Source organism: Penicillium lagena (genome assembly GCF_028827675.1).
Source record: "Penicillium lagena strain IBT 129212 chromosome Unknown utg000003l_segment0_segment0, whole genome shotgun sequence".
NCBI classification, from domain to species: domain Eukaryota; kingdom Fungi; phylum Ascomycota; class Eurotiomycetes; order Eurotiales; family Aspergillaceae; genus Penicillium; species Penicillium lagena.
This window is the reverse complement of record NW_026623224.1, coordinates 1,979,604-2,001,361: the sequence shown is the minus strand read 5'-3', so window position 1 is coordinate 2,001,361 and position 21,758 is coordinate 1,979,604. Positions and strand designations below refer to the sequence as shown.

The window sequence follows — 21,758 nt, the reverse complement described above, 5'->3', positions numbered from 1 at the left end:
TTAGGGTTTGAAGAAGCTTCTCTATGTTGTCCGACATGGAAGGTGATAGCGGTCGCTACTGTTGCCATTGTATGCCCAGTGGCCATTACTGACTGACTCGAGACACCCCACGTCATCCCCACCAAACAAAACAAAGCAACTCATTCACTTTCTCATCACGCCCTGGTTGGAATAACCACCCATCCGAGTGTCTTCGACAATGTCCTCGATAGCTATCCCAGCCGCCGACCTCCAGTCCTTCTCCGAGTACTTGAAAGGCTGCAAACGTATCCTCGCACTTCTCGGAGCTGGGCTCTCCGCGTCGTCCGGCCTTCCCACCTTCCGAGGCGCAGGCGGCCTTTGGCGCTCCTACGATGCCACCTCCCTTGCGACACCGAGCGCCTTCAATGCTAACCCGGGTCTGGTTTGGCAGTTTTATAGCTATCGGCGACACATGGCGCTGAAGGCGGAACCCAACCGAGCACACTACGCGCTAGCGGAGCTGTCGCGACGGAATAAAGATTTTATCACCTTGAGCCAGAATGTCGATGGTGCTGACCAGATTATTTGTTCTTGTCTACCCCGTTCCGTGGCAAGCTGACTTACGCGGTGTTGTCGGTGGTTTTCGATAGGTCTCTCGCAGCGAGCGCACCATCCGCCGGAACAGCTACATCTGCTCCATGGCTCCCTCTTCAATATCAGATGCACCTCCTTCTACTGCGACTACTCCCGGGATAACGACTTCACGGACCCCATCGTCCCGGCTCTAGCCATCCCATCCCAAACCGCGCACCCCGACCCCTCCACCATCGATAAGACTGGCGCAGAAGCGTCCCAGTCGCTTCAGAATGCACTCTCCCAAAGCAGAGCAGGACACGAAGTCGATATCTCCGACCAGCGCAACCCTATCCCCGAGCTAACCCCAGCCAACCTCCCCCAGTGTCCGAAGTGCAAGAACGGTCTGCTCCGGCCGGGAGTCGTTTGGTTTGGAGAGAGCTTACCCGCTGGCACGCTGAGGGCGGTGGATAACTGGATGGAAGCTGGGCCCCCGGTCGACCTGATGCTGGTTATCGGCACGAGCTCTCGCGTCTGGCCTGCTGCCGGGTATGTGGATGAGGCGCGGGACAAGGGTGCTCGCGTCGCGGTGATCAATATGGACCCCGATGATCTCCCTGGCAGTGGGCTGGATCATGGAGACTGGTTCTTCCAGGGGGATGCGGGTGTTATCGTGCCAGAGATTCTCAAGAGCGTGATTGGAGAGATTTGACGAGTGGTACAGTTAGCAAGCGTATAGTCCGTTGAGTTTAGCGGTATAGTGCATCGAATTTAGCCCTGGGTCTTCCATGAAAAGTTATATTCCACACGTTGGGACTGCCACAAAAGAATCTACCATGAGTATCATATGATTGCAAACCGACGAGCATAAGATCAGCAAGCGAGAAAGCACTCATCAATCGTAGTATATACTTGTTCAGGCACCCAGGCATCAACCCGTTGCTGGGGCATCAGACCCGCTCCGCCCCAAACAAATCGGTGGTTATCGATAACGTCGGCTCTTGTCTTTCATTCTTCTTCTTTGCTTTCACACTCCTCCACACTCCACTCTTTTACCACAGTCCTCGATGTGGAATGCCTTGATCTGAAGTGAGTGTTCACAGTTGATGTTTTTGAGGGCCTGAAACGCCTGCGGGACTCCGAAGGCGCACTCTTTGCGCCCAGCAAAATGTGCAAGGGCTGACTAGACAGTGTTCCACTTAGAGCATTCTTTCCGTCACCAAATCTCAGATCCATCTGTCGCTACTACCCTGTCGATTGGTACTTTTAAAAGCCTCGCCAACTCGTCGCCAACTCATCGCCAACTCATCGCCAAGTAACGCTCCTTGCCACACCGGCATCCAGACTAGACGGCAGCCATGGCAAGAGAAAGCGATGCGCCAAAACACCCTCTCACCCCGCGACGTCCAAACGATCAGCCCTCGGCTCCGCGCGTACAGGAACCTGAGTTTGGAAAGCCATCTCCGCTCGGCCAGCCGCAGTCTCGGTCAAACCACCTCTTTAATGTCCCGAAGTCAAACCAATCGCGCCCAGAACACCATCGGCCCGTGTCCACCTCACAGCCGCAATATCACAGTTCTCAGAATGCTGTACCTCAAAGCTATCGGCCAGCTGCCCCGCCGGGCACCAATGCCACCCCGTCCGTGAAGCGCAGCGAACCTTGGGATCCGTTCAAGCCCGTCCGGCCAGCAGACTATACCAGCCAGAGACCAGTAATCCCTCCGGGTGCGACTGAAATCAAGCGTCCCGAGAATGTCACCTGGACTACCCCCCGCGCCGCCAGAACTATCTACACGTCGCAGCCGATACCCCCGAAGATGTCCAACGCGTCGAAGAATCTCCAGAAGTTCATCGACTTGACCAAGGACGACAGCTTCCCGACCGCGAGGCAGACCAATAATGCGTCTACCTTCGGTGCTATGGATGTGCATGGATACGTCGATTCGGCTAAGGCCAATGAGAACATCAAGGCTTTGCTTGAGGGCGCCTTTGAGGATGAGGAGGAGAAGGAGAAGGCTCGTTCGAGTTCTAAGGGCAAGAAAAAGAACACCAAGAAAAAGACCCAGAAGAATAAAAAGAGTTCAACCGAAAAGAAGGAGTCCTCCGATCTTGATGATTTGGCCGATCAGCTCCAGGGAGTCACTGTCAAGGATCAAATGGAATTGAAAGAAAAGAAGGCCGATGATGCCCCAACCGCCAAGGAAACATTTAAACAAGATATCGAGGATAGAGAAGCCGAGGAACAAGACGAGCTCGACGCCGAAGCCGAAGACGATGATGATGAGGAAGAAGAGGACGATGATGAAGAAGATGCTACTGTCGAAGGGCTGAAAGTCCAGCTTCTACCACATCAGGTTGAGGGCGTGAGATGGATGTGCGACAAAGAGACTGGCCGCAGAACAACCAAAGGCATCTTTCCCAAAGGCGGGATTCTCGCAGATGATATGGGTTTGGGTAAGACTGTGCAAGCTATCGCCCTCATGCTCAGAAACCGCAGACCGAAACACGAACACAGCGATGAATCCAACGACAATGAAGACCAGCCGAAGCTATCTGCCAAAGTCAGCAAGAGCACCTTGGTGGTGGCCCCTTTAGCCCTCATCAAGCAATGGGAATTTGAAATTGATGCCAAAGTGGAAAAGACCCACAAGCTCCGCGTCTGCCTCTATCATGGAACCAACCGCGCAAAGACTTCTGGATCTTTGGACGATTACGACGTAGTGATCACTACCTACGGGACTTTGACCTCGGAATCGGCCACCTCAGCCGCGGACAAGGCAAAAAAGTCCGGTCTCTTTTCCGTGAACTGGTACCGCATCATTCTCGACGAAGCTCATACAATCAAGAATCGCAATGCCAAGGCTACACAGTCAGCTTGCGCCTTGGACGCCGAGTACCGCTGGTGCTTGACCGGAACACCGTTGCAAAACAACCTGGATGAGCTACAAAGTCTGATCAAATTCCTTCGCATCAAGCCATATGATGACTTGGCAGCCTGGCGGGACCAGATCAGCAGACCCCTGGCTAATGGGCGCGGGGGTCTAGCCATCCAGCGTCTGCAGGTTTACCTGAAAGCCTTCATGAAGCGACGTACCAAGGACGTCCTGAAACTCAACGCCAATTTCAAGTCTGAGAAATCAGAGTCTGGTGAAGAAGAGAAGAAGTCCTCGAATGGGTTTCAGATCACCGAACGTGAGGTCATTAAAGTGGAGGCTGAATTCATGCCCGGTGAATTGAACTTCTATCAGCGCCTAGAACAACGCACTGAAAACAGCCTTGATAAGATGATGGGCGGTTCCAAACTCGACTATGCCGGCGCCTTGGTCTTGCTGCTGCGACTTCGCCAATCCTGCAATCATCCTGATTTGGTTAAGAGTGATCTGGCCAAGGATAAGGATGTTCTACTGCAGAACGGACCCCAACAGAGTCAAGGAAAGCAGGACGATCTAGATTCTGTGGCCGATCTTTTTGGGGCTCTCAGCGTTGTTACAAAGAAGTGCGATGTGTGCCAGATGGAGCTCAGCCCGGCGGAAACCCAAAACGGCACTAGTCGGTGCAGCGAGTGCGAGGCTGATCTGAAGACAGACTTCATGGGCAAGGCCAAAAAGAATCACAAGTCGAAGAAGAAGGTGCACAAGCAGGGCAAAGCAGATTCTGAGGCCCAGCCTGCCCGCTTGCGGAAGAACCGCAGGGTTATTCTTGACAGTGACGACGAAGATGAGGCCGAATGGCTCGTTCCAGAGGACCAGCGTAAGGCACTAAATCTCGGCAAGACTGGAGGATCGGATGACGAGAACGCCGAAGGCGGCGGCGAATGGTTGAATTCTGAAGATTCAGAGACAGAGGATGAAGTTGATTCCTCGACTGGCAAGAAGAGCCAATCGATCGTTCTGAGCAGCTCCGAGGAAGGATCTGACTCCAAGAACGAGACCGATTCTGAAGAAGATATCTATCAAGACCCCGGAGACGGCAGCAACATACTTCCGTCGACCAAGATCCGCCATCTCATGCGGATCCTCAACCGCGAATCCGCCGACCACAAGTTTATTGTCTTCTCCGTATTCACCTCGATGCTCGACAAGGTCGAGCCTTTCTTGAAACGAGCCAATATTGGGTTCGCGCGGTACGACGGAGCAATGCGAAACGACCACCGCGAGGCCAGTTTGAACAAGCTGCGAAACCACAGCGGGACCCGCGTGCTGCTCTGCAGCTTGCGCGCGGGCGCTCTCGGCCTTAATCTGACTGCGGCCAGTCGCGTTGTGATTCTCGAGCCCTTCTGGAACCCCGTAAGTACCCTGCTGCACATACAACCCGTGAACTATTAATTAACACATTTTCTTCAGTTTGTGGAAGAGCAAGCTATCGACCGCGTCCACCGTCTAAACCAAACCCTAGACGTGAAAATCTACAAGATGATAGTCAAGGGCACAGTCGAAGAGCGTATCGTCGATCTACAGGAGCGCAAGCGCGAGCTCGCCAACGCGACGCTCGAAGGCAAATCGGCAGCCGGCAAGCTGACCATGCGCGACATGATGGCCCTCTTTGGCCGCGACGCCGAGCACAGCTATACTAGCAGACAGGACACTCTCGACTTCAAGCAGTCGACCCGCTTGCTGAGCTCGGCGGACGAGCCCCCCGCCGCTGCTCCACCATCGTCATCGCTGTCTGATCTGTCCCGAGATCATCGCAATCGTCCGTATCAGCAGCCGCACCGGCCTCCTGTGAGACCTGATAATTCAGTTTATGGCCGACGTTGGTGAATAATAATAATAATGGGTCGAGTCTCGATGCTATGGTCTGGTGTGTGTACATTGCCGGTTCCGGTGACGCGGCACGACTAGCACGGTGCAGGGCCCAGCCTGCGTTCCTGCAGGATTTAATGATTACTTTGATATGGTACGACCTTTTTTGGGTGGGGAGTTTTTGGTTGTAGATTTTTCTGTTCGAATTTTTTGGCGTACCTACGCAATTGAACTTTTCATGACTTCCTACAATAAATGTTCGTGGTTACCTTTATCAGGTAACTAGTCTGTTTTCACTACACTGGACAGCAAGTTTGTCCCTAGGTGTTTATCTCTACCTTGTAAATGGAATTTCAGATCTTGGCGCTCGGCTACAGACGCAAAGATACTTTAGAGAAACTGAAAACAATTAACAAAAAGCATTTCGCATTTGAACCAAGTTTTTGGGTGTCACGGTTGCATGGTCAGCCACCCACCAAATCGGAGAAGAGGTCCACGAGTTAGATACAAGTAGGGCCATTGTGTGGCACATAATGGCGACTCCCAGAGTTGGGTGTAAGTCTGACCGGAATAGTGGCCCGAGAGGGGAATTAGCAGTTCATTCGGTGGTGATGCTCTATGTCTCCGAAATGAAGGTTGTCAATAGGAGTTTCACCTCGTAGATGGCTTCGGCTTCCACAGAACTCCATTATAGATGCATAGTAGTGTTCGACAGCAAGCTTAATAGAAATAAACAGAATATAAGCACAAAGCCTAAGCAAAACAAGCATACCTCAAGCTCCGGCTGTTCCGCGTCTAGACACATCGATAGTCCCGGCGATCCATGTATATCGAATGCGCCTAGCGTACCGTAGTCTCTATCTTAATCCCGTCAAGCTCAGGGGTGGACAATACTCCACATCTTGAAATTTGGATGAATCCACAGGCCTGTAAAGACCAACACGAGAGATCCCATTCACGCAATGATCTCGCCCACCATACCCATGGTCCTGGACTTCCGGCTGAAAGATTGCGCTCCCCGTCCCGGTGGTAGTCCCTGGCGAACCGGACGAAGGAACCGAAAATGTGCGCCTCGTGGGAAGCCTTATCCTCGTTTGGATTGAGCGCTGGTAGGCTGGTCGGTTATGCTGAGGGAATGTGCCGTGGTACTCGGAGGCGAGAGATTATACTCCCCCCGGGAAAGTCTTAAAATCTGTTTTGATCATTGTCATCAATGGGAGTGTCTTTTCTTTATTATCAGCTTGTGATGTGAGATCTTAAATTTGGGGATATTCTTTGAGCAGATTATTTGCAGCTTCTCTCGCTATTGCTGTCAAGAGTAGGGTTCCATTTGCTCTAATTTCCATATTAAACTGTTGGAATTTAAGGAAGACTTCGGTTCAGCAAGCGACTAACATCTAGTTTGAGTAGGCTTTACAAGAAATATGACTACACCCTCCAAATTCAGCACATGCGGCAACTGGTCGATCGTTCACAACGAACAAAATGAGAAGGACGACAAATCAGCCGAGGACAGGCGAACCCTTGCCCGGACGTGGTCCGTACCAAAGTCCATGTGTATTCTGTCCGACACAAAGACAGAGATGCCATCTGTACCCGAACTCCTTCCTTCGAAGCTAAGGCTGCCCCATCTAGGAAGCGAGACGGCCGAACGTGTTTTCCCCATTCGCTCAGTGGTTTCGTTCGACTCAAATCCCTCGTCAGCGTTACATACACCTTCGCTGGATAAGTTGGAAAGCCCCATATCACCATTCTCCGACGCTTTCTGGACCAGCACTACCGACGATCAAAAAGGGACCGCACAGACAGCCAGCTCCCGGGAGAAAGACACCGATCACGGCCCAGTTGCCTCCAAAAGACCGGACTATTTGTCTCGTATGCATCAGAAAAAGACTAGTCTGGAGAGTACTCTCTCGGAACTTGCCAAAGGCTCAACGCCCGGCTCTCCTTCCTTTCCCCAGATCGGAACCCTCGCATCTCCATGTGGGCAACATTCGGTCTGCAATCGCAGTCCTGGTGACATTATCAGCCTATCGACACAACTCCAGCAGACCATTCGCAAAGGAGGAAATATCTTGGCTACTCATGAGCACATGAATTGGGTTCTTCACTCACGAGAAGATGATAGAGCCGTTACCATACAGCCGTCCGGGACCCTACTAGTGGTATCAGGATCTGGTGGTAATCTGAACGTCCAAATTGTGAGCAGCAACTCCAGAGATATTATGGGTTACTCTACGGATGAACTATTCAAGCTCGAATCATTTTGCAATATTATGTTTTCTTCACAGAAGAACACTTTCCTGGACCATGCCAGGTTCGTTCTGAGTGACGACTACGATGTCGAAAGGCTTGGTGCTGAGGTCTTTTGTCTTTCTATCATCACCCCGGAAGGCGGTACTCGGAACTTGTGGTGTACCATGCACACGAGCAAAGCATTTCAAGACTATGTCATTTGTGAGCTGGAGCCAGATGTTCCAGTAGACAGGGAGGGAAACTTGGAAACAAAGGATACACAACCAATGTCCGAGTCTTCGGACAATGTGTTCAGCAAGACCGAATCGCTTACGACTTTGCCAAATTTAGGTGACGGCGAGGTTGTACAATCTACAGAACTTCTAAACACCCTTCCCAGAATCTTTCAACGGATGGCGAGTGCACAGACATTAGAATCGCTGGTTCATCACATCATCTTTGCCCTCCAGCAGCTGACAAAATTCCACCGAGTGACGATGTACCATTTTGACGCAGATCGAAATGGCATCGTTGTGGCCGAAGCAGTCGACCCATCCTTGAACTTGGCCTCCTACGAAGGTATTCATTTCCCCGAATCGACTTTTCCAGATAATATGAAAAAATCATATCTGCGTAACACCGTATGTTTCTCATATTGCAATGCAACAGATCCAGCGGAGCTGGTATTCCGGACATCGACGAACAAGACCGCGTTGGACATGAAACACACCTATCTCTCCACCGCCTCTGCACCCTCCAAGCACCTTGCAGGCACTCCTACCTATGCCTGCTTATCCATTAATATTAGTGTTTTCGGCAAGTTATGGGGCTTGATATCCTGTCAGTCCTACGACGCGAGCCAAAAACTCCACCCACTCGTCCAAAAGACATGCTGGTCCATTGCTGAAGCTGTTTCGAGCAACATTGAGCGTCTCTCATACACTCTTCCATTTCCAATGCCAGATCAAACCGTTGTCTCTTCAGACAGTGATTTGTCACACATCAGTGCCCCATCCGGCGATCTACTTGGTCTTTTTGGCGCCGACTACGCCGCTGCGTCTATAATGGCCGAAACCAAGATTCTTGGCAAACCGCCGGACTCTCAAGAGGTTCTTGTTCTGATTGAATATTTGAGAGCCAAGCAGCTGGATACGGTCTTGTGGTCCACTGATATCACAGTGGACTTTCAAGACCTGAGTTACTCGCCGGGCTTCCATCATCTTGCTGGCTTACTCTATATACCGCTGTCTGCTGACGGGACCGACTTCATCATATTCTTCCGAGCCAACTCAGCCGGCGGTCGACATATGAGTGAGCATGACAGAAAAACAACTGTCAAAGTATCCGAGAAATCAATTGAATGGTCTGCCGCAGAGTTCGGGAAAGCATCCATGCTGTCCCTGCTTTATAGGACATTCACGGAGATATGGCAAGAAAAAGAGGCAGCGATGCAGAACAACCAGCTCATGAGACTCCTCCTGGCAAACTCTGCACATGAATTTCGAACCCCCCTAAATGCCACAATCAACTACCTGGAAATTGTACTGGACGGATCTCTCAACCAAGAAACAAGAGAGAATCTCTCGCGCTCCCACTCCGCGTCCAAGTCCCTCATATACATCATCAACGACCTGCTGGATCTGACCAATGCCGAGAACGGCCGGAGTCTCATTGAAAATGAGGTCTTCGACCTCACTAAGACCCTGTCTGAGGCAACGGATATCTTTTGGGAAGAAGCGATGCAGAAACACGTGGATCTTCAGGTGGTTCAACACTCTTCCCTACCTCCAGTGCTGGGCGACCAACGACGTGTCCGCCAAGTAATCACCAACTTGATCAGCAACGCCATCCAACATACATCTACGGGAGCTGTCACAATTGAGTCTTGTGTACTCTCAGATTGTGGTGAGCCGGGACATATTGCCATTGAGGTGGCTATCCACGATACGGGTTCTGGCATGTCTCGGGACACCGTGGAGGCACTCTTTTGTGAGCTTGAGCAGGTCTCAAACAAGGGCTATATCCAGAGCCCTAACATTGTCGGTAATTCCTCCGCTGACTTGTCTTCGGAGTCGAAATCTGTTCTTGGGCTGGGCCTGGCGCTGGTTGCTAGGATTGTTCGGAACATGGATGGACAGCTTAGCGTGAAGTCAGAATACGGGAAAGGAAGCTGCTTCAAAGTTAGGCTGAAGTTTCAGGTGTCTTCTGTGGAGGAAATCCCGGCTGCTCCAAATGCTTCTTCCAGTGCGGGTACATTATCTCGTTCAAAAAGCGAGCACACAGCCAAACCAGGAACAGATGAACCATTCTCCAGGGACAATATTCAGACGATCGACAAGCCCAACCAGGAATCGGACGGTGTCCCATGCTTCTGTGGTGAAAGTAATGAGCAAGCTAGCCGTCTCCACGACAAAGACAAGCCCTTCCTGAACGTTGATATCTCCTTGGAGTCTGGCGTATCCACACAGAAATCTGTGCCAACGTCGGAAACGACCAAGCTGCCAACCCCAGAACCAAACGAGACAACACCAGAAACATGGCTGAAATTATCCTCATCGCCTGAGCAAGATAGCCCCTCCGAACTCAATTTAAAAGAGACTCAACCTCCCGTCAAAGAGGTTCCAGCTGGACAAGCCAAGCCTGCAACATCGGCAAAAACAACAACAGACGCACCTAAACCCGCTACATCCCCCGAACCAAACACTGCACAATGCAAGCTGCACGTTCTAGTCGCGGAAGATGACCCGATCAACAGTATCATTGTCCGGAAGAGACTTGAGAAATTCGGACATTCAGTGCGCATGACAGGGAACGGCAAGGAATGCGCCTCTGTTTATCGAGAGAGTCCTGATTCGTTTGATGCAGTGTTGATGGATCTACAAGTAAGGAAAATGCAATCCTTAATTATCATCCATCCATTGGTTATCTATGGTTTCGCTAATAATTTAATGTGCTCTCACAGATGCCGATCGTCGACGGCGTAGGCTCTACGAGAATGATTCGTCAGAACGAGGAGCAAATGCAAGCAAATACAGATCACGCTCGAACACCCGTGTTTGCTGTCTCCGCATCTTTGGTGGAGAAGGACTGGCAAAGCTATGTTGATTCCGGATTCGATGGCTGGATCATGAAACCAATTGATTTCCAGCGCGCCAATGTGCTGCTTGGCGGAGTTAGGTGTGATGCAGCTCGCGATTCTTGTATCTATCAAGCTGGGCTGTGGGAACAGGGCGGCTGGTTCCATCGGTCACCTTCATGGACTGCAGATAAGGTGGTTGACGAACCACTAAACGGGTGAAGGACATCAAAGAGACGGGCGTTGAGATACAAATGAAATATCAGTACTACCAAACATCTACGCAAAACAAATCGGTCATCATGGTAAGTGTAAACGGCTTTATACTACCAACAATGCAAGTATAGAACAATAATAAAAACACATGGTATGTACATCCAACACAAAACTCAAAGTAGAAATATTTGTATATACATTTCATCATATCAGTAGTACTCCGGCAACCCCTCGAAATCCGGCACTGTATCACCGCACTTGAACGACGGCTCATACGCCAGTTTCGGCATGAACCCATTCTGCCACGCAGTACGGTAACTCCACTGCGCAGCAGACTCCGTATGCCACGTCCAGTAAAACCAGCCCATCGCATTCTCAAAGGCAGACATTTGGGCCTCCGCGTACGTCAGCAGCCATGACTTGTATACATCCGAGTACTGGGAGACATCCGCGTTAGCGTCTGTGCAGCTACATCCCGCATCCGTATCGGCGGTGGGGCAGTATGCTGTTGACGAGGTAGTTGACATCGTTCCTTCCCAGCGTGTGCCGCGGCCCACATTGTTGAGGTACTTGGCGCAGTCTGTGTCTGCTTGGGACCATTCGCCGCACATAGTTGGACCCCATCTGTCAACAAGGTTAGTTAGACTCAATTGAAAAGTGGTGATCGTTGGGTGAGTGAATTACATACCCTTCTGTTGTGCTGTTGACTTGCTGAAGCATAGGTAACCAGCTATTGCAAATAAGCTCTACCTTAGCTGTGTGGTTCAGCACAATTTCGCCAGTATTGAAGATGGTATACTGGTGCGTGTCGAGGTACATGTTATCTGGATGAGTCTTGAACATGGACTTCCACTTGCTCAGGTTCAAGAACCCGTCATGGAAGACCAAAGTGGCAGTGACGCCGTTCTTGCGGATGAGCTGAGAGACTTGCTCATTCCAATCGAGCACTTTCTCGACAGACAGATCGAGCATGAGTGGTTCATTGACAAGCCCGTAGATCGTCACTACGTTCTTGTATCGGTCCTGTGCGAAGAACTGAGATAGCTGGTCATGGATCTCCAAAGAGCGCTGGACGTTCAACTCGCCATCTGTGCCGTTTATCCACCCAATCGAGCCTTGGTGGCCGCTGTGGTTCCAACCATTCTGACTGCCGGGAATCCCATGGATGTCAAGCTTGACGCGAAGTCCGTACTTGCGCGCGTACTCAATGGCTCGGAGAAGATAGCGCCATGCAATCTTCGGGACGTAGGGGTCGCCATCGTACGTCTTGACCGACCAGTATGAGTATTGGATGCGGATATGGTCAAGGCCTGCTTCCGCAATTTCCGCAAAATCCTGCTCAGTAATGAAGGTGGCGTAGTGCTTCTCGATTGTTGTTGAGGCAGCGCCTCCTAGCGCTTGGCTCAGAGTCCACTCGTCGACCACAGCGTCCAAAGCCGAATAGGATTCGAAGAGTGACGGCACGATGAAAGGCTCGATGGATAGCCATCCACCCAGGTTCACTCCGCGGATCGGCCGTGAGCCGTAAGGAAACTTTTCGTTAAGAGGAGGTACTTGGTCGTTTGGTCGGGCAGAGTCGTCCCATGTTGAGTTGATGCCCATGATGGAGAGCCCTCCCACAGTTTCATTGGTAAAGGTGACATTAAAGCCATCGGTCTCGTACCAGGTGAAAGGGTCCAAGTAAGTACCTTGTGCGTAGGACTGAACGCAATACCTGTCAGCATAAAAGTTGTGACCAACCTTTGATAGTGACTTACCGGAATACTATCCTCACTGATGCCATCCAGATTGGAGTTAGAAGGATCACTCGAAGAGGAATCAGACGAGCTCGAGGAGTCTGACTTGGAACTGTGCTTTTTTGACACAGCCACCGCTATCGGAATTATAATAACAAGCAGCAAAACCACAGCCGCAATGCCACCCATCCATAGCCGCTTCTTCTTGGACCAATCAGCCCAGAATCTCCAGGCTGGCGGGCCTCCATCACCTGAATCCGAGCCAGTCTCCCATGGCCCTTCTTTATTCCACCGGGAATCCATGACAGACGTGGCTCCACGACGACGGACCTTCATCTCAGGGCTGCGGCCCTCCTCCAAGTAGGCCCCGGAGACAACTCGGGCCCCGGACTTATGTCTTGACCTCCCCTCAGCAAGCCCAGCACCAAGGGCAGCCCCAGCGGCGCCTTCTAAAACAGCGCGTTTGCGCTGTCTTCGGTCTCTGCGGGTATCATCTGGCGGACGCGATCGCGCTCGCCGGTCCACCTCGGCATGCTCAGACGTCAAGCGAGCCAGCGCATCCGCGCTCAACAGATGCGACGCACTGTTCGTCGACTCGCTGCTCTGGTGCTTCTGTCTCCGAGCCACATCAGCCGCCGCCGCAGCCTCAATGCTCCGTTCGCGGTCTCGTTCTCTTTCTCGTCGTCTCCTCCGTCTGTCTTCAGCATCCGCATCTCGCGACCTCTCGCGCTCCTCTTCTCGAGGCCGAGATCTCCTATCGCGGACATCCTTGGCCGGGCTGCCTTCCCTGTCCTCATACCCGCGTTGCCTGCGATGCCCTTCACGATCCCGCTCGCGATCTCTCTTCTTTGTCGGTGACGTAGCAGGTGACTCTTTCGCCTTAGATCTCTCCCTCCGTCTCTCCTCCACAGCTTCATTGTACGCTTTCTCCTCATCGCGCTGCCTCCGGCGCTCCCGTCGCTGCTCCCGTTCTCTTCGCCGCTCCTCCTCATACCCATCATCTGCATCGTAGTCGTAGGAATCACGACCCGACCTGGGGAAATTATATCGTCCACCACGTGCATTGGCATTGTTGGGACTCGACGCCACACCGCCGTCTCCCCCCTCATCGGCCTCCTCGTATCGGCCGCGAACGTATTCTCGCTCTCGCTCGCGTTCCCGTCTGCGTTCGCGTTCCCTTTCCCGCGCGCGATCTCGCTCCCGGTATTGTTCGCGCCCCCCGCCGTACCGGTCCCGACTGCGCGACTGACTCGGCATGCTAGATGAGCTGCTGTCTGTCGATCAACCCAAATAGTCACTGGAATGTCACTGGCAGCGCGACGGGGCACGGGCCGATCCACGCGGCGCTTGCCCTCGTGGTGCCCCTGGAATGGAACACAATTTGACTGGGCAGCAGGTGTGGTGGTGGTCTTGTTATGAGGTACCTAATGCTGCGAATTGCGCGAACTAAACGCGTCTGTGTCCGAGGTGAAGTGGAATCGCGCTGGGCCAGGCCGTCGGGATCGCAATCGGTGCGATTGAGCTGTCTGTTGTGCTTGGTGGATCAGACTGGAGAGATGGTTGTATCGTATGTATCGTTCAGTTGTTGGAGTCGTGGAAGTTATTATGATTATTGTTGCTCAGATAATAATAACACCAAACCCCCTGTTGGCTTGCTCCCCGACAACAACGCGCGTCGCCCCGGTTCGGCCTCGATGTAAACACGCCGCAATGGAGACGCCCGCGCGATGATAGCCGAATGGTTTCGTGGTCAATGAATGCAGGAGGTTATGTCGATGCACGTAGCTCGTGCTGGAGAGCGTTATCTTGCTTGGCGATCGCCCCCTAGTGGTCGGTTCCCCTGGCGGGTGGAAGAGGGTTGGTTGCGGCGCAACCGGCGGGAGCCGTGGGGGTTCATCATCACACTCTTACTTAGTTACGCACAATGAATTCGTGTATATATGATATGATATTGGGAGAGGACCGAACTATGCTGGGAAAATCCGGAAAATGGCCACGATCAAATACAAAATGCCACACCCGACAGGGAATGCAAAAAGTGTAAAACGTTCCCGACCCTTCTAATCACAACAAAACGAACTTTATGTCCATCCTTCAACAACGCGGGTATGTGGATCCAAATAAGAGAAAAGAAATTGACATTGGATGCGCCCGAGAGACAACAGCCCTGTGAGGGGGCACGGTAGTAACCCAAGGGATATATAGTGGTTGAGTACATTGGCATAACTCCACTAGGAAAGAGAAAGAGTAGAATAATATCAAATTCTGGCTCGACCAGGGGAATCTAGAAAGGAAAGGATATAGAACGTGGGCAGTTTGCCTTCTTGCAGGGCATAGCCAACAGGTGAGTGAGTGAAATAGAGATGAAGATGGCAGACCGAGACCAAATGTTTTTATCACAGGCCTCTTGAAGTAATAACACATCTCCGGAACCCAAAAAAGAGGGAGAAAGGCGGCAGGCGGGATTTGATCCACACGTCATGTAATTGAATGGTAGAAGACCTCGGCCGAATCAGCACTCGCAGACTAGAAGCCATGAGTGAGGGCCGGGGACCAGAGTCCGGTGGAGCGCAAACCGCTGCGCAAGTAAAAGAAACATGTAAGACTATCGGCATGTTTTCCCGCTGGTAAACCGCAACGGCACACAGCTTCAGCTGATGATTTGTCGGGCACCTTCCTTGCCCAGAACACCCGGCTCGGTCGGCTTGGGGCTGCGATCGCGGCCCTTTTTCCGACTCAAGAACGACAGCATACCACTGTTTCCGGGCTTGCCCTTGCCTCCAGCACCGTCCAGCCCTTCCGCAGGAAGAGTGGAGCTGTGGTCCGCAAGCTCGCTCCAGCTGCCGGATTCTTCAAGAACCATTTGCACTCCGCCGCCCTTGCTCGGTTTCCGAAGGGTGCCGCGTTGTTGTTGTCGAGGGCCGTTGTTATTGTTGGGCGGTGGGAAGGGCCGGTGGAAGGACGGAGCAGGCGTTGGAGAACCAGATGTTTGGCTCGAGGGTGAGGGCGGTTGCGCTGTAGCCTCCTGGGCTGCGAGATTCTCGGCGTTGGTGTTGATCGGAGGGGCTTTCTTCGGAGGCACCTGTGGAGGTGGTGGAGAATTCCTGGACTGGGATTCCGGCTGTGACGATTGGCGGGTGTGGGAGGTCGTCTGGGTGATTGGAAGGATATCTTCGGGATTCGACGAGGCGGCAATCGCTTCGGCGGCGTTTCTGTAAACAGGAGTCAGTATTTAACCACGGTGCTTTCTCCAGTACACGCATACCCTTGGTAGTTGACAGTCGTGTAGTCAAACGGCTCAAACATGGTCTCAATTAAGCGATGGAGCTCATCATCCCGAATCTCTTTGGCTGTAGCATCCTCTCGTAGCTCCGCACGCGGCTTTTGTCGACGAGCTCTGGCCTCCAATGGTGCTTCCTCCAGAAGTAACTCCTCCAGATCATAGGTGGCATCGAAATTGGTTTTGTCACTGGATGGAATGAACACGGGGGGATCTCTTTGCGCTGGAGGGCGTCAAAGTTGATGTCAGCGAAGAACTCGTGGTTGGTGAAGGTTTCGAAGCCAGTAGCGCCGATTCGCTTGCTTCGATCCTTCTCCATTAATGAGCCCAGAGCGCGAAGGCATGCGACTGACACTGCTGGGTTGGTCACATAATACTTCGGTTGAGCTTTCTTGATGTTCTCGCTGAGGGTGTCCTGGCTGCGTCCTTCGAATGGTCGCTAAACAGAGATGTCAGAAACCGCACAAAGTAGTGAAGAAAAAGCAACATACCTTGCTGTAAATGCATTCGTAGAAAGTGACACCCAATGACCACCAATCGACCTCGTTGTAATAACCGACTCCTTCGTACACCTCTGGGGCTAGATAAGCCAGGGTTCCGGACTTGCTGGTGAGCGGCTTGCCCGGTCGGAAATCTGACGCCACGTTCTAGACAGGCATGTTAGTTCCCACAAGGTAAGACACGGGCGGACGCCACATACGAAGTCTGCCAAATGAACATGGCCCTCGGAGTCCAACAGCACGTTGTCCGGTTTCAAATCTCGATGGATAATTCCCTGGGAATGGATGTACTTCAACGCACAGCCCAGCTCGGCCATCCAGAATCGCACCGCCTCTTCTGTGAAACACTTTCGCGAAATGTGAAAACGTAGGTCGCCTCCGTTCATCAGGTCGACGACAATGTAGCTACATCGCTGTCAGAGACGCACATTTCTCGCCATGTCGTTGAACTTACATGTATTCCATATCCTGAAAACTATAGCGCAAATTGCAGAGGAATGGGTGGTTCAGATGCTCGAGCATCCGCCGTTCACGAATGATATTCCGTACACTTTCCGATCGTACCACTAGATGAGATGTTAGATGCGGCCACCCGGGTCCACGACATTCCACACTCACCTTCTTCCTTGCGGATATACTTGAGGGCAAATGTAAGACCTGTATCTTTCCTCTCGACGATGCGGACCTTTCCGAACGCGCCTTTTCCGACCACGCGGAGGAGGCGGAAATGATTGAGATTGACTAGATGACCGAAAATATTGATTAGCAACGCAATTCGAAGACCATGAGCGTGCGCTCTTCGGCATCTCCCTCAACAACATACCTGCATCGGTGTAGGACACCGGTTTCCCTTGAGAATTCCCCATGTTGCGGGGTCTGGCTTGACCAAAAGTTCTGTGTCTCGACTAGTGACTTCCCAGAGACATCACCCTTGTTGGGATTTGGTAGAAACCACGAGCAAAGGGCAATTGCAAAAGGAGTGGCAAATGATGAAGTCAGATCGTGATGTCCATCGGAGTCCTTATTCGAGGGGGCGGTTTCGTGGAGCGGGGGTCCGCGCGTGGAGGCACTGGGATCTTCGTCGACGGGCCTGAGAGCCAGGCAGGGCGATTATTGCACAGCACACCGAGACGTTGTCAAATCCGAGGTGAGCAGACCAATAAATTGACCGAGGATATCTAGATTTTGGAAAAGGATGGTGGAAGGACCCGGGAACTAGTGTAGAGGAGCCCAAGCGCAGGCGGTTGGGGGCCGGCGAAAGAATATGTATCTGCGTGGAACAGAAGAAACAACAAATGTTCGAGAAGACACCGAAGGCGGGAGGCAGTTTCTTCAGGCGAGATTCGAATGTCTCGCAGGTGTTTCGACAGAAGTCGTGGAAAGGGGAAAGAGGCGGGCTGGCGGTCAGACTGGGCAGTATATTTCAATCAGGTGATCCGGAAAAGGGCTCCAAAAGAGCAAAAGAGCTGTGGTAGTAGTTCCTTACTCCCTCTGCCGTGCATGGACGCTTTCAAATTAGTTCCCTTTTTCTCTAGCTTCCAGAGGGGGGGTTTGTCGAGCATTGCCTACCCGAGACTACTGCTGCATGGACCCACGTGGAAGGAAAGGGGAGCGAGCAACGAGAACGGAGTGGACCATGTGGACTCATTTGGCTCATTTCGCACACCCGCAGTAAGGCGCGCATCCTGCGGCGCGCATCCTGATGATCCAAAGGCGCCGTGAGACGGAGCCAGCATATCCACGCCGTTAATAGTTACGAGATTCGGTGCTGTGGCCGGGCGATCGCTATTTGCAGGGGCCGGAAAGAGCCTAGTGGTCGCCTAAGCCTGATTCTGGCAGACAGGGGCAGCAGTAAATGAACACCCTTGCCACGCGACTACTGCGGTACAGACAGACAGACAGACCCGTGCACTTGTGGCCGCCATGTTGCCGACCGCCTCTTGCGTGTGCAGGAATGGTCAACTATGCCCACCGCCAGTACTAACTAACGAACTAACGAGCGGGTCTCAATACTGTGGATAAGCAGAATTTGTCCGACGGTGGTGTTTCACACTTGCAACAAAGAGCAGATCAGCCTGCCAGTGTTTCACCCCTGATTTAACTTTGGCCTGAACCCTGTCGATTACATCTCCGCTGTCCGGACCCTCTTCGACGCCGCCTACATCACTCACTGTACTGATTTTTGTTTAGCGGTGTGATCTGGCGTTTCTCTGCAGCGCGTACAGAACGGATTCCAGATTGTCCCAGTATTTGTGTTGCGGATGCGATATGTCCCGAAAAGCACCTTATGTACTCCTTGCTGCAGAAAACAAGCAGAAGCATGATACATATAATGGAATCGATCTATTATCTACAGTATCCCGGTCAGCGCGGAATTTACTGAAATGCAGAAGACGTATCTCTCTAGTGTCTAAGTAGCATATCCGCCACCGCTCTTCCAGAGCGTACATCGGCGCCTGACAATGACCCGCCGACAGAACAGGGAGAAGGCTAGCCTCGTAGATGCAAAGATTCTGGACGTCCTTCACTCAACACTGGGCGTCAACCACCGCACCCATCGCGTCCGTGCCTCCATTCTGGAAAGGCAACTCCCTAGAATCTACAGCCGCCGGCTAATCCTGCGGCTTTTCAGCGAGAAAGGGATCAAGATGATGTTTTGCATTAGAACTCCCAGCCCAATGTGTTGTCTCGACGGCAATAACGCCATCAAAGACTGCTTCGATGTCCTGAAAACATGAGCATTTCAACAACAAGGAGGTCTACACCACCCACGCTGAAGCGGAACAGAAGTAGGCGCTTGGAATTTATCGCGATGGTCAACGTAAAGTGCCATCAATGTCTTGAGGTTGCAGCAGATTCCTCATAGAGTGTGATAGAGTGTGAAGGCCTGTGAGATTGACGCAGAGCTGGATCACGCGCTGCCATTAACGCAGCTTCGCCTTGTAAGTGAAGGTTCGGTATCGTGTACATCGAAGCGTCAGGTTCTCGGAGCAAATTCTCATCGGCCGCGCTGTGTGCAGCACAAGGAGTGGACGGCAAGTGAAAATAATCATTTTTTTGGATATCATCACACAGGATCTGCAGATCGGTCTCCGGGTCCGCAGCCGACACTCTGTTTTTGATGGGATCCAGATTTTTCATAGAACCACGAGTGTGGAAAACAAAGGGCCCAAGGACGTCCACTTTCAAGTGCTAGCTTCATTGTTACTTGGCAATTTGAATCGTGGGACCAAAGAAGGGTGGCATGACTACGAAATTGTCATTGCGAACAACAACAGCTTCAAAAAAGTTCAGTGGCAGAGTTTCAATTTTTCTGACATTGGAATGGATGAAGTTGGAGAAAGCGACTTTGAAAGGCCGAGGAAACGGGCTGCCGTGGTGAAATCCAACATCGGAACCTTTTCCACAAACGGCTGGCTGCCGATGGGAGCACTTACCCGGAAAAGTAGCTGGCAGATCGAACATAGTGGCGCGTGGCAATGGGAGCTCGGTATCCGTAACATTGTTCATGGACTCTATCTAGACGCGGGTGGTCCCACGGACCAGAATCATCAATGGACCCAAATTCTGCAACCCGGGGAGGAATTCACCAGTGTGACCACAGTTCTTGCGGTTGTGGCAGGAGACGCCGAATCTGCGTTTGTTCTCTTCACTCAGTACCGAGGACGCATCCGCCGACGTCTTGAATAAAATTTACATGTAAGGAATGCTATTCACATTCCTTATAATTACACGCTAAACCTAAAGGATCAGGGCTGTCTGTTAAAGGATCAATATTTCTCTCTGGGTGAAGCATAATATATTCAACCATCATTTTACTCTCAACATGACTCTCACTATTTCTAGCCTGTCGAATATCAGTTCCAAGATGAATGGAATAGCAACTGAGACCACTACTTCAGTCAAAGTGGCCAGCGCAGCGTCAAAGCTGCGCAACCTTATCACGAACAGCAAGATCCTTGTATGTCCCGGGGTCTACGACGGAATCTCTGCCCGAACTGCATTGGAGCTTGGTTTTGAGGGAATGTATATGGTTAGTCTTGTCCCTGCATGTACTTCGTGGATGCCATGAGACTGAGCATTCTGGTCAGACTGGAGCGGGAACCACCGCATCTTGCTTGGGCATGGCCGACCTGGGGGTAGCTCAGCTTCACGATATGCGAACCAATGCCGAGATGATCGCCAACCTCGACCCCTTCGGTCCGCCTTTAATTGCAGACATGGATACTGGGTATGGAGGTAAGTGGTCACCCAATTCCAAGGCCAAATACATGGTTCTTAATAGAGGCAGGCCCTCTCATGGTCTCCAGGGCCGTCCAGAGTTATATCCAAGCTGGTGTGGCCGGTTTCCATATTGAGGACCAGATCTTGACCAAGCGTTGTGGACACCTGAAGGGCAAGAAGGTGGTGGAGCTTGAGGAGTATTTGACTCGGATCCGCGCTGCAAATTTAACAAGAGAGCGGCTACAATCAGATATTGTTCTAATTGCCCGCACTGATGCATTGCAGCAGCATGGGTACGATGAATGTATCCGCCGCCTGAAAGCTGCCCGTGATCTGGGCGCTGACTGCGGGCTTCTGGAGGGCCTTACATCCAAAGCGATGGCCAAGCAGGTGGTCCAAGACCTTGCTCCCTGGCCACTCGTTCTCAATATGGTGGAGAACGGCGTCGGTCCCGTCATTACCGTGGCTGAAGCAGAAGAGATGGGGTTCCGCGTGATGCTTTTCTCTTTCGCGTGCTCGATCCCAGCTTACTTGGGTATCCGCACTGCTCTGGAAAATCTCAAGACACGCGGAGTGGTGGGCACACCAGATGGGTTTGGACCTCGCAATTTATTTGAAGCCTGTGGCCTTGGGACTGCGATGGCTATCGATATGGATGCTGGTGGCATTGGATTTGTGAACGGGACCTAATTTTAGAGTCTGCTAGTGGCTGGGGAGTATGCTTACAGGTTCCTTCTTTCTAATATGGCTCTTGACCTTAAGCCAGATTTTTAGCGCCCGATCCATAATATCAGAATTCGCACTTCTAACTATTTTAGAGTACAGCATGCGATTCGGCACTGCAACCTTTACCTAAGGAATGATTTATAGTCTGATGGTTTTTGATCTATAATGATCTCTCGGCGTGGAAAGAAGTTGGCTGGTCGTTTGTTCCTCTTCTTTGAGACACAAGTGTGTCGAGATGGAAGGTGAGCAAGGCTAATGCATGTTTTACGAATCTCCTGTTTATATATCGAATTTGACTTTTGCTCTACTCCCATATTTCTTCTGCCAATTGAAGCCATTCTGTTCTGCTGCTGAATGTAGATGTGCCACTCACGGGATGCTACTTGGACGCTCCTTCTTGATGTGTCCGTCTGCTCTTCCTCTTCCTCCTTCTCTTTCACTCTCGTCACATTCCCTCTCTTTCCTGTTTCTTAATCGACAGTTCAAAAA

General features: G+C 51.7%; 7 protein-coding genes across 7 annotated transcripts; 5 read left to right on the top strand and 2 right to left on the bottom strand.

Moving 5' to 3' along the window:
- Positions 1-199: 199 nt before the first annotated feature.
- On the top strand, positions 200-1,246 carry N7510_005968 (SIR2 family NAD-dependent protein deacylase; the record flags this gene model as incomplete). Its single annotated transcript, XM_056977894.1, has 2 exons — positions 200-548; positions 612-1,246. 2 exons carry the CDS (start codon positions 200-202, stop codon positions 1,244-1,246), a joined length of 984 nt encoding a protein of 327 aa, XP_056833926.1.
- A 646-nt stretch (positions 1,247-1,892) lies between these two features.
- Positions 1,893-5,294, top strand: N7510_005967 (putative SNF2 family helicase/ATPase; the record flags this gene model as incomplete). Its single annotated transcript, XM_056977893.1, has 2 exons — positions 1,893-4,820; positions 4,878-5,294. 2 exons carry the CDS (start codon positions 1,893-1,895, stop codon positions 5,292-5,294), a joined length of 3,345 nt encoding a protein of 1,114 aa, XP_056833925.1.
- A 1,406-nt stretch (positions 5,295-6,700) lies between these two features.
- N7510_005966 (hybrid sensor histidine kinase/response regulator) lies at positions 6,701-10,809 on the top strand (the record flags this gene model as incomplete). The annotated part of the gene is made up of 2 exons (XM_056977892.1): positions 6,701-10,393; positions 10,474-10,809. 2 exons carry the CDS (start codon positions 6,701-6,703, stop codon positions 10,807-10,809), a joined length of 4,029 nt encoding a protein of 1,342 aa, XP_056833924.1.
- Positions 10,810-11,012: 203 nt separating this feature from the next.
- On the bottom strand, positions 11,013-13,796 carry exg2 (putative exo-beta-1,3-glucanase; the record flags this gene model as incomplete). Its single annotated transcript, XM_056977891.1, has 3 exons — positions 11,013-11,427; positions 11,492-12,504; positions 12,561-13,796. 3 exons carry the CDS (start codon positions 13,794-13,796, stop codon positions 11,013-11,015), a joined length of 2,664 nt encoding a protein of 887 aa, XP_056833923.1.
- Positions 13,797-15,189: 1,393 nt separating this feature from the next.
- Positions 15,190-17,185, bottom strand: N7510_005964 (serine/threonine-protein kinase; the record flags this gene model as incomplete). The annotated part of the gene is made up of 8 exons (XM_056977890.1): positions 15,190-15,751; positions 15,805-16,008; positions 16,077-16,258; positions 16,311-16,466; positions 16,520-16,724; positions 16,774-16,885; positions 16,938-17,060; positions 17,143-17,185. The coding sequence occupies 8 exons, from the start codon at positions 17,183-17,185 to the stop codon at positions 15,190-15,192; spliced, it is 1,587 nt and encodes a 528-aa protein (XP_056833922.1).
- A 1,596-nt stretch (positions 17,186-18,781) lies between these two features.
- On the top strand, positions 18,782-20,009 carry N7510_005963 (glycoside hydrolase family 36 protein; the record flags this gene model as incomplete). The annotated part of the gene is made up of 2 exons (XM_056977889.1): positions 18,782-18,972; positions 19,295-20,009. 2 exons carry the CDS (start codon positions 18,782-18,784, stop codon positions 20,007-20,009), a joined length of 906 nt encoding a protein of 301 aa, XP_056833921.1.
- A 136-nt stretch (positions 20,010-20,145) lies between these two features.
- On the top strand, positions 20,146-21,233 carry N7510_005962 (isocitrate lyase/PEP mutase family protein; the record flags this gene model as incomplete). Its single annotated transcript, XM_056977888.1, has 3 exons — positions 20,146-20,332; positions 20,418-20,558; positions 20,611-21,233. The coding sequence occupies 3 exons, from the start codon at positions 20,146-20,148 to the stop codon at positions 21,231-21,233; spliced, it is 951 nt and encodes a 316-aa protein (XP_056833920.1).
- Between the last annotated feature and the right edge of the window lie 525 nt (positions 21,234-21,758).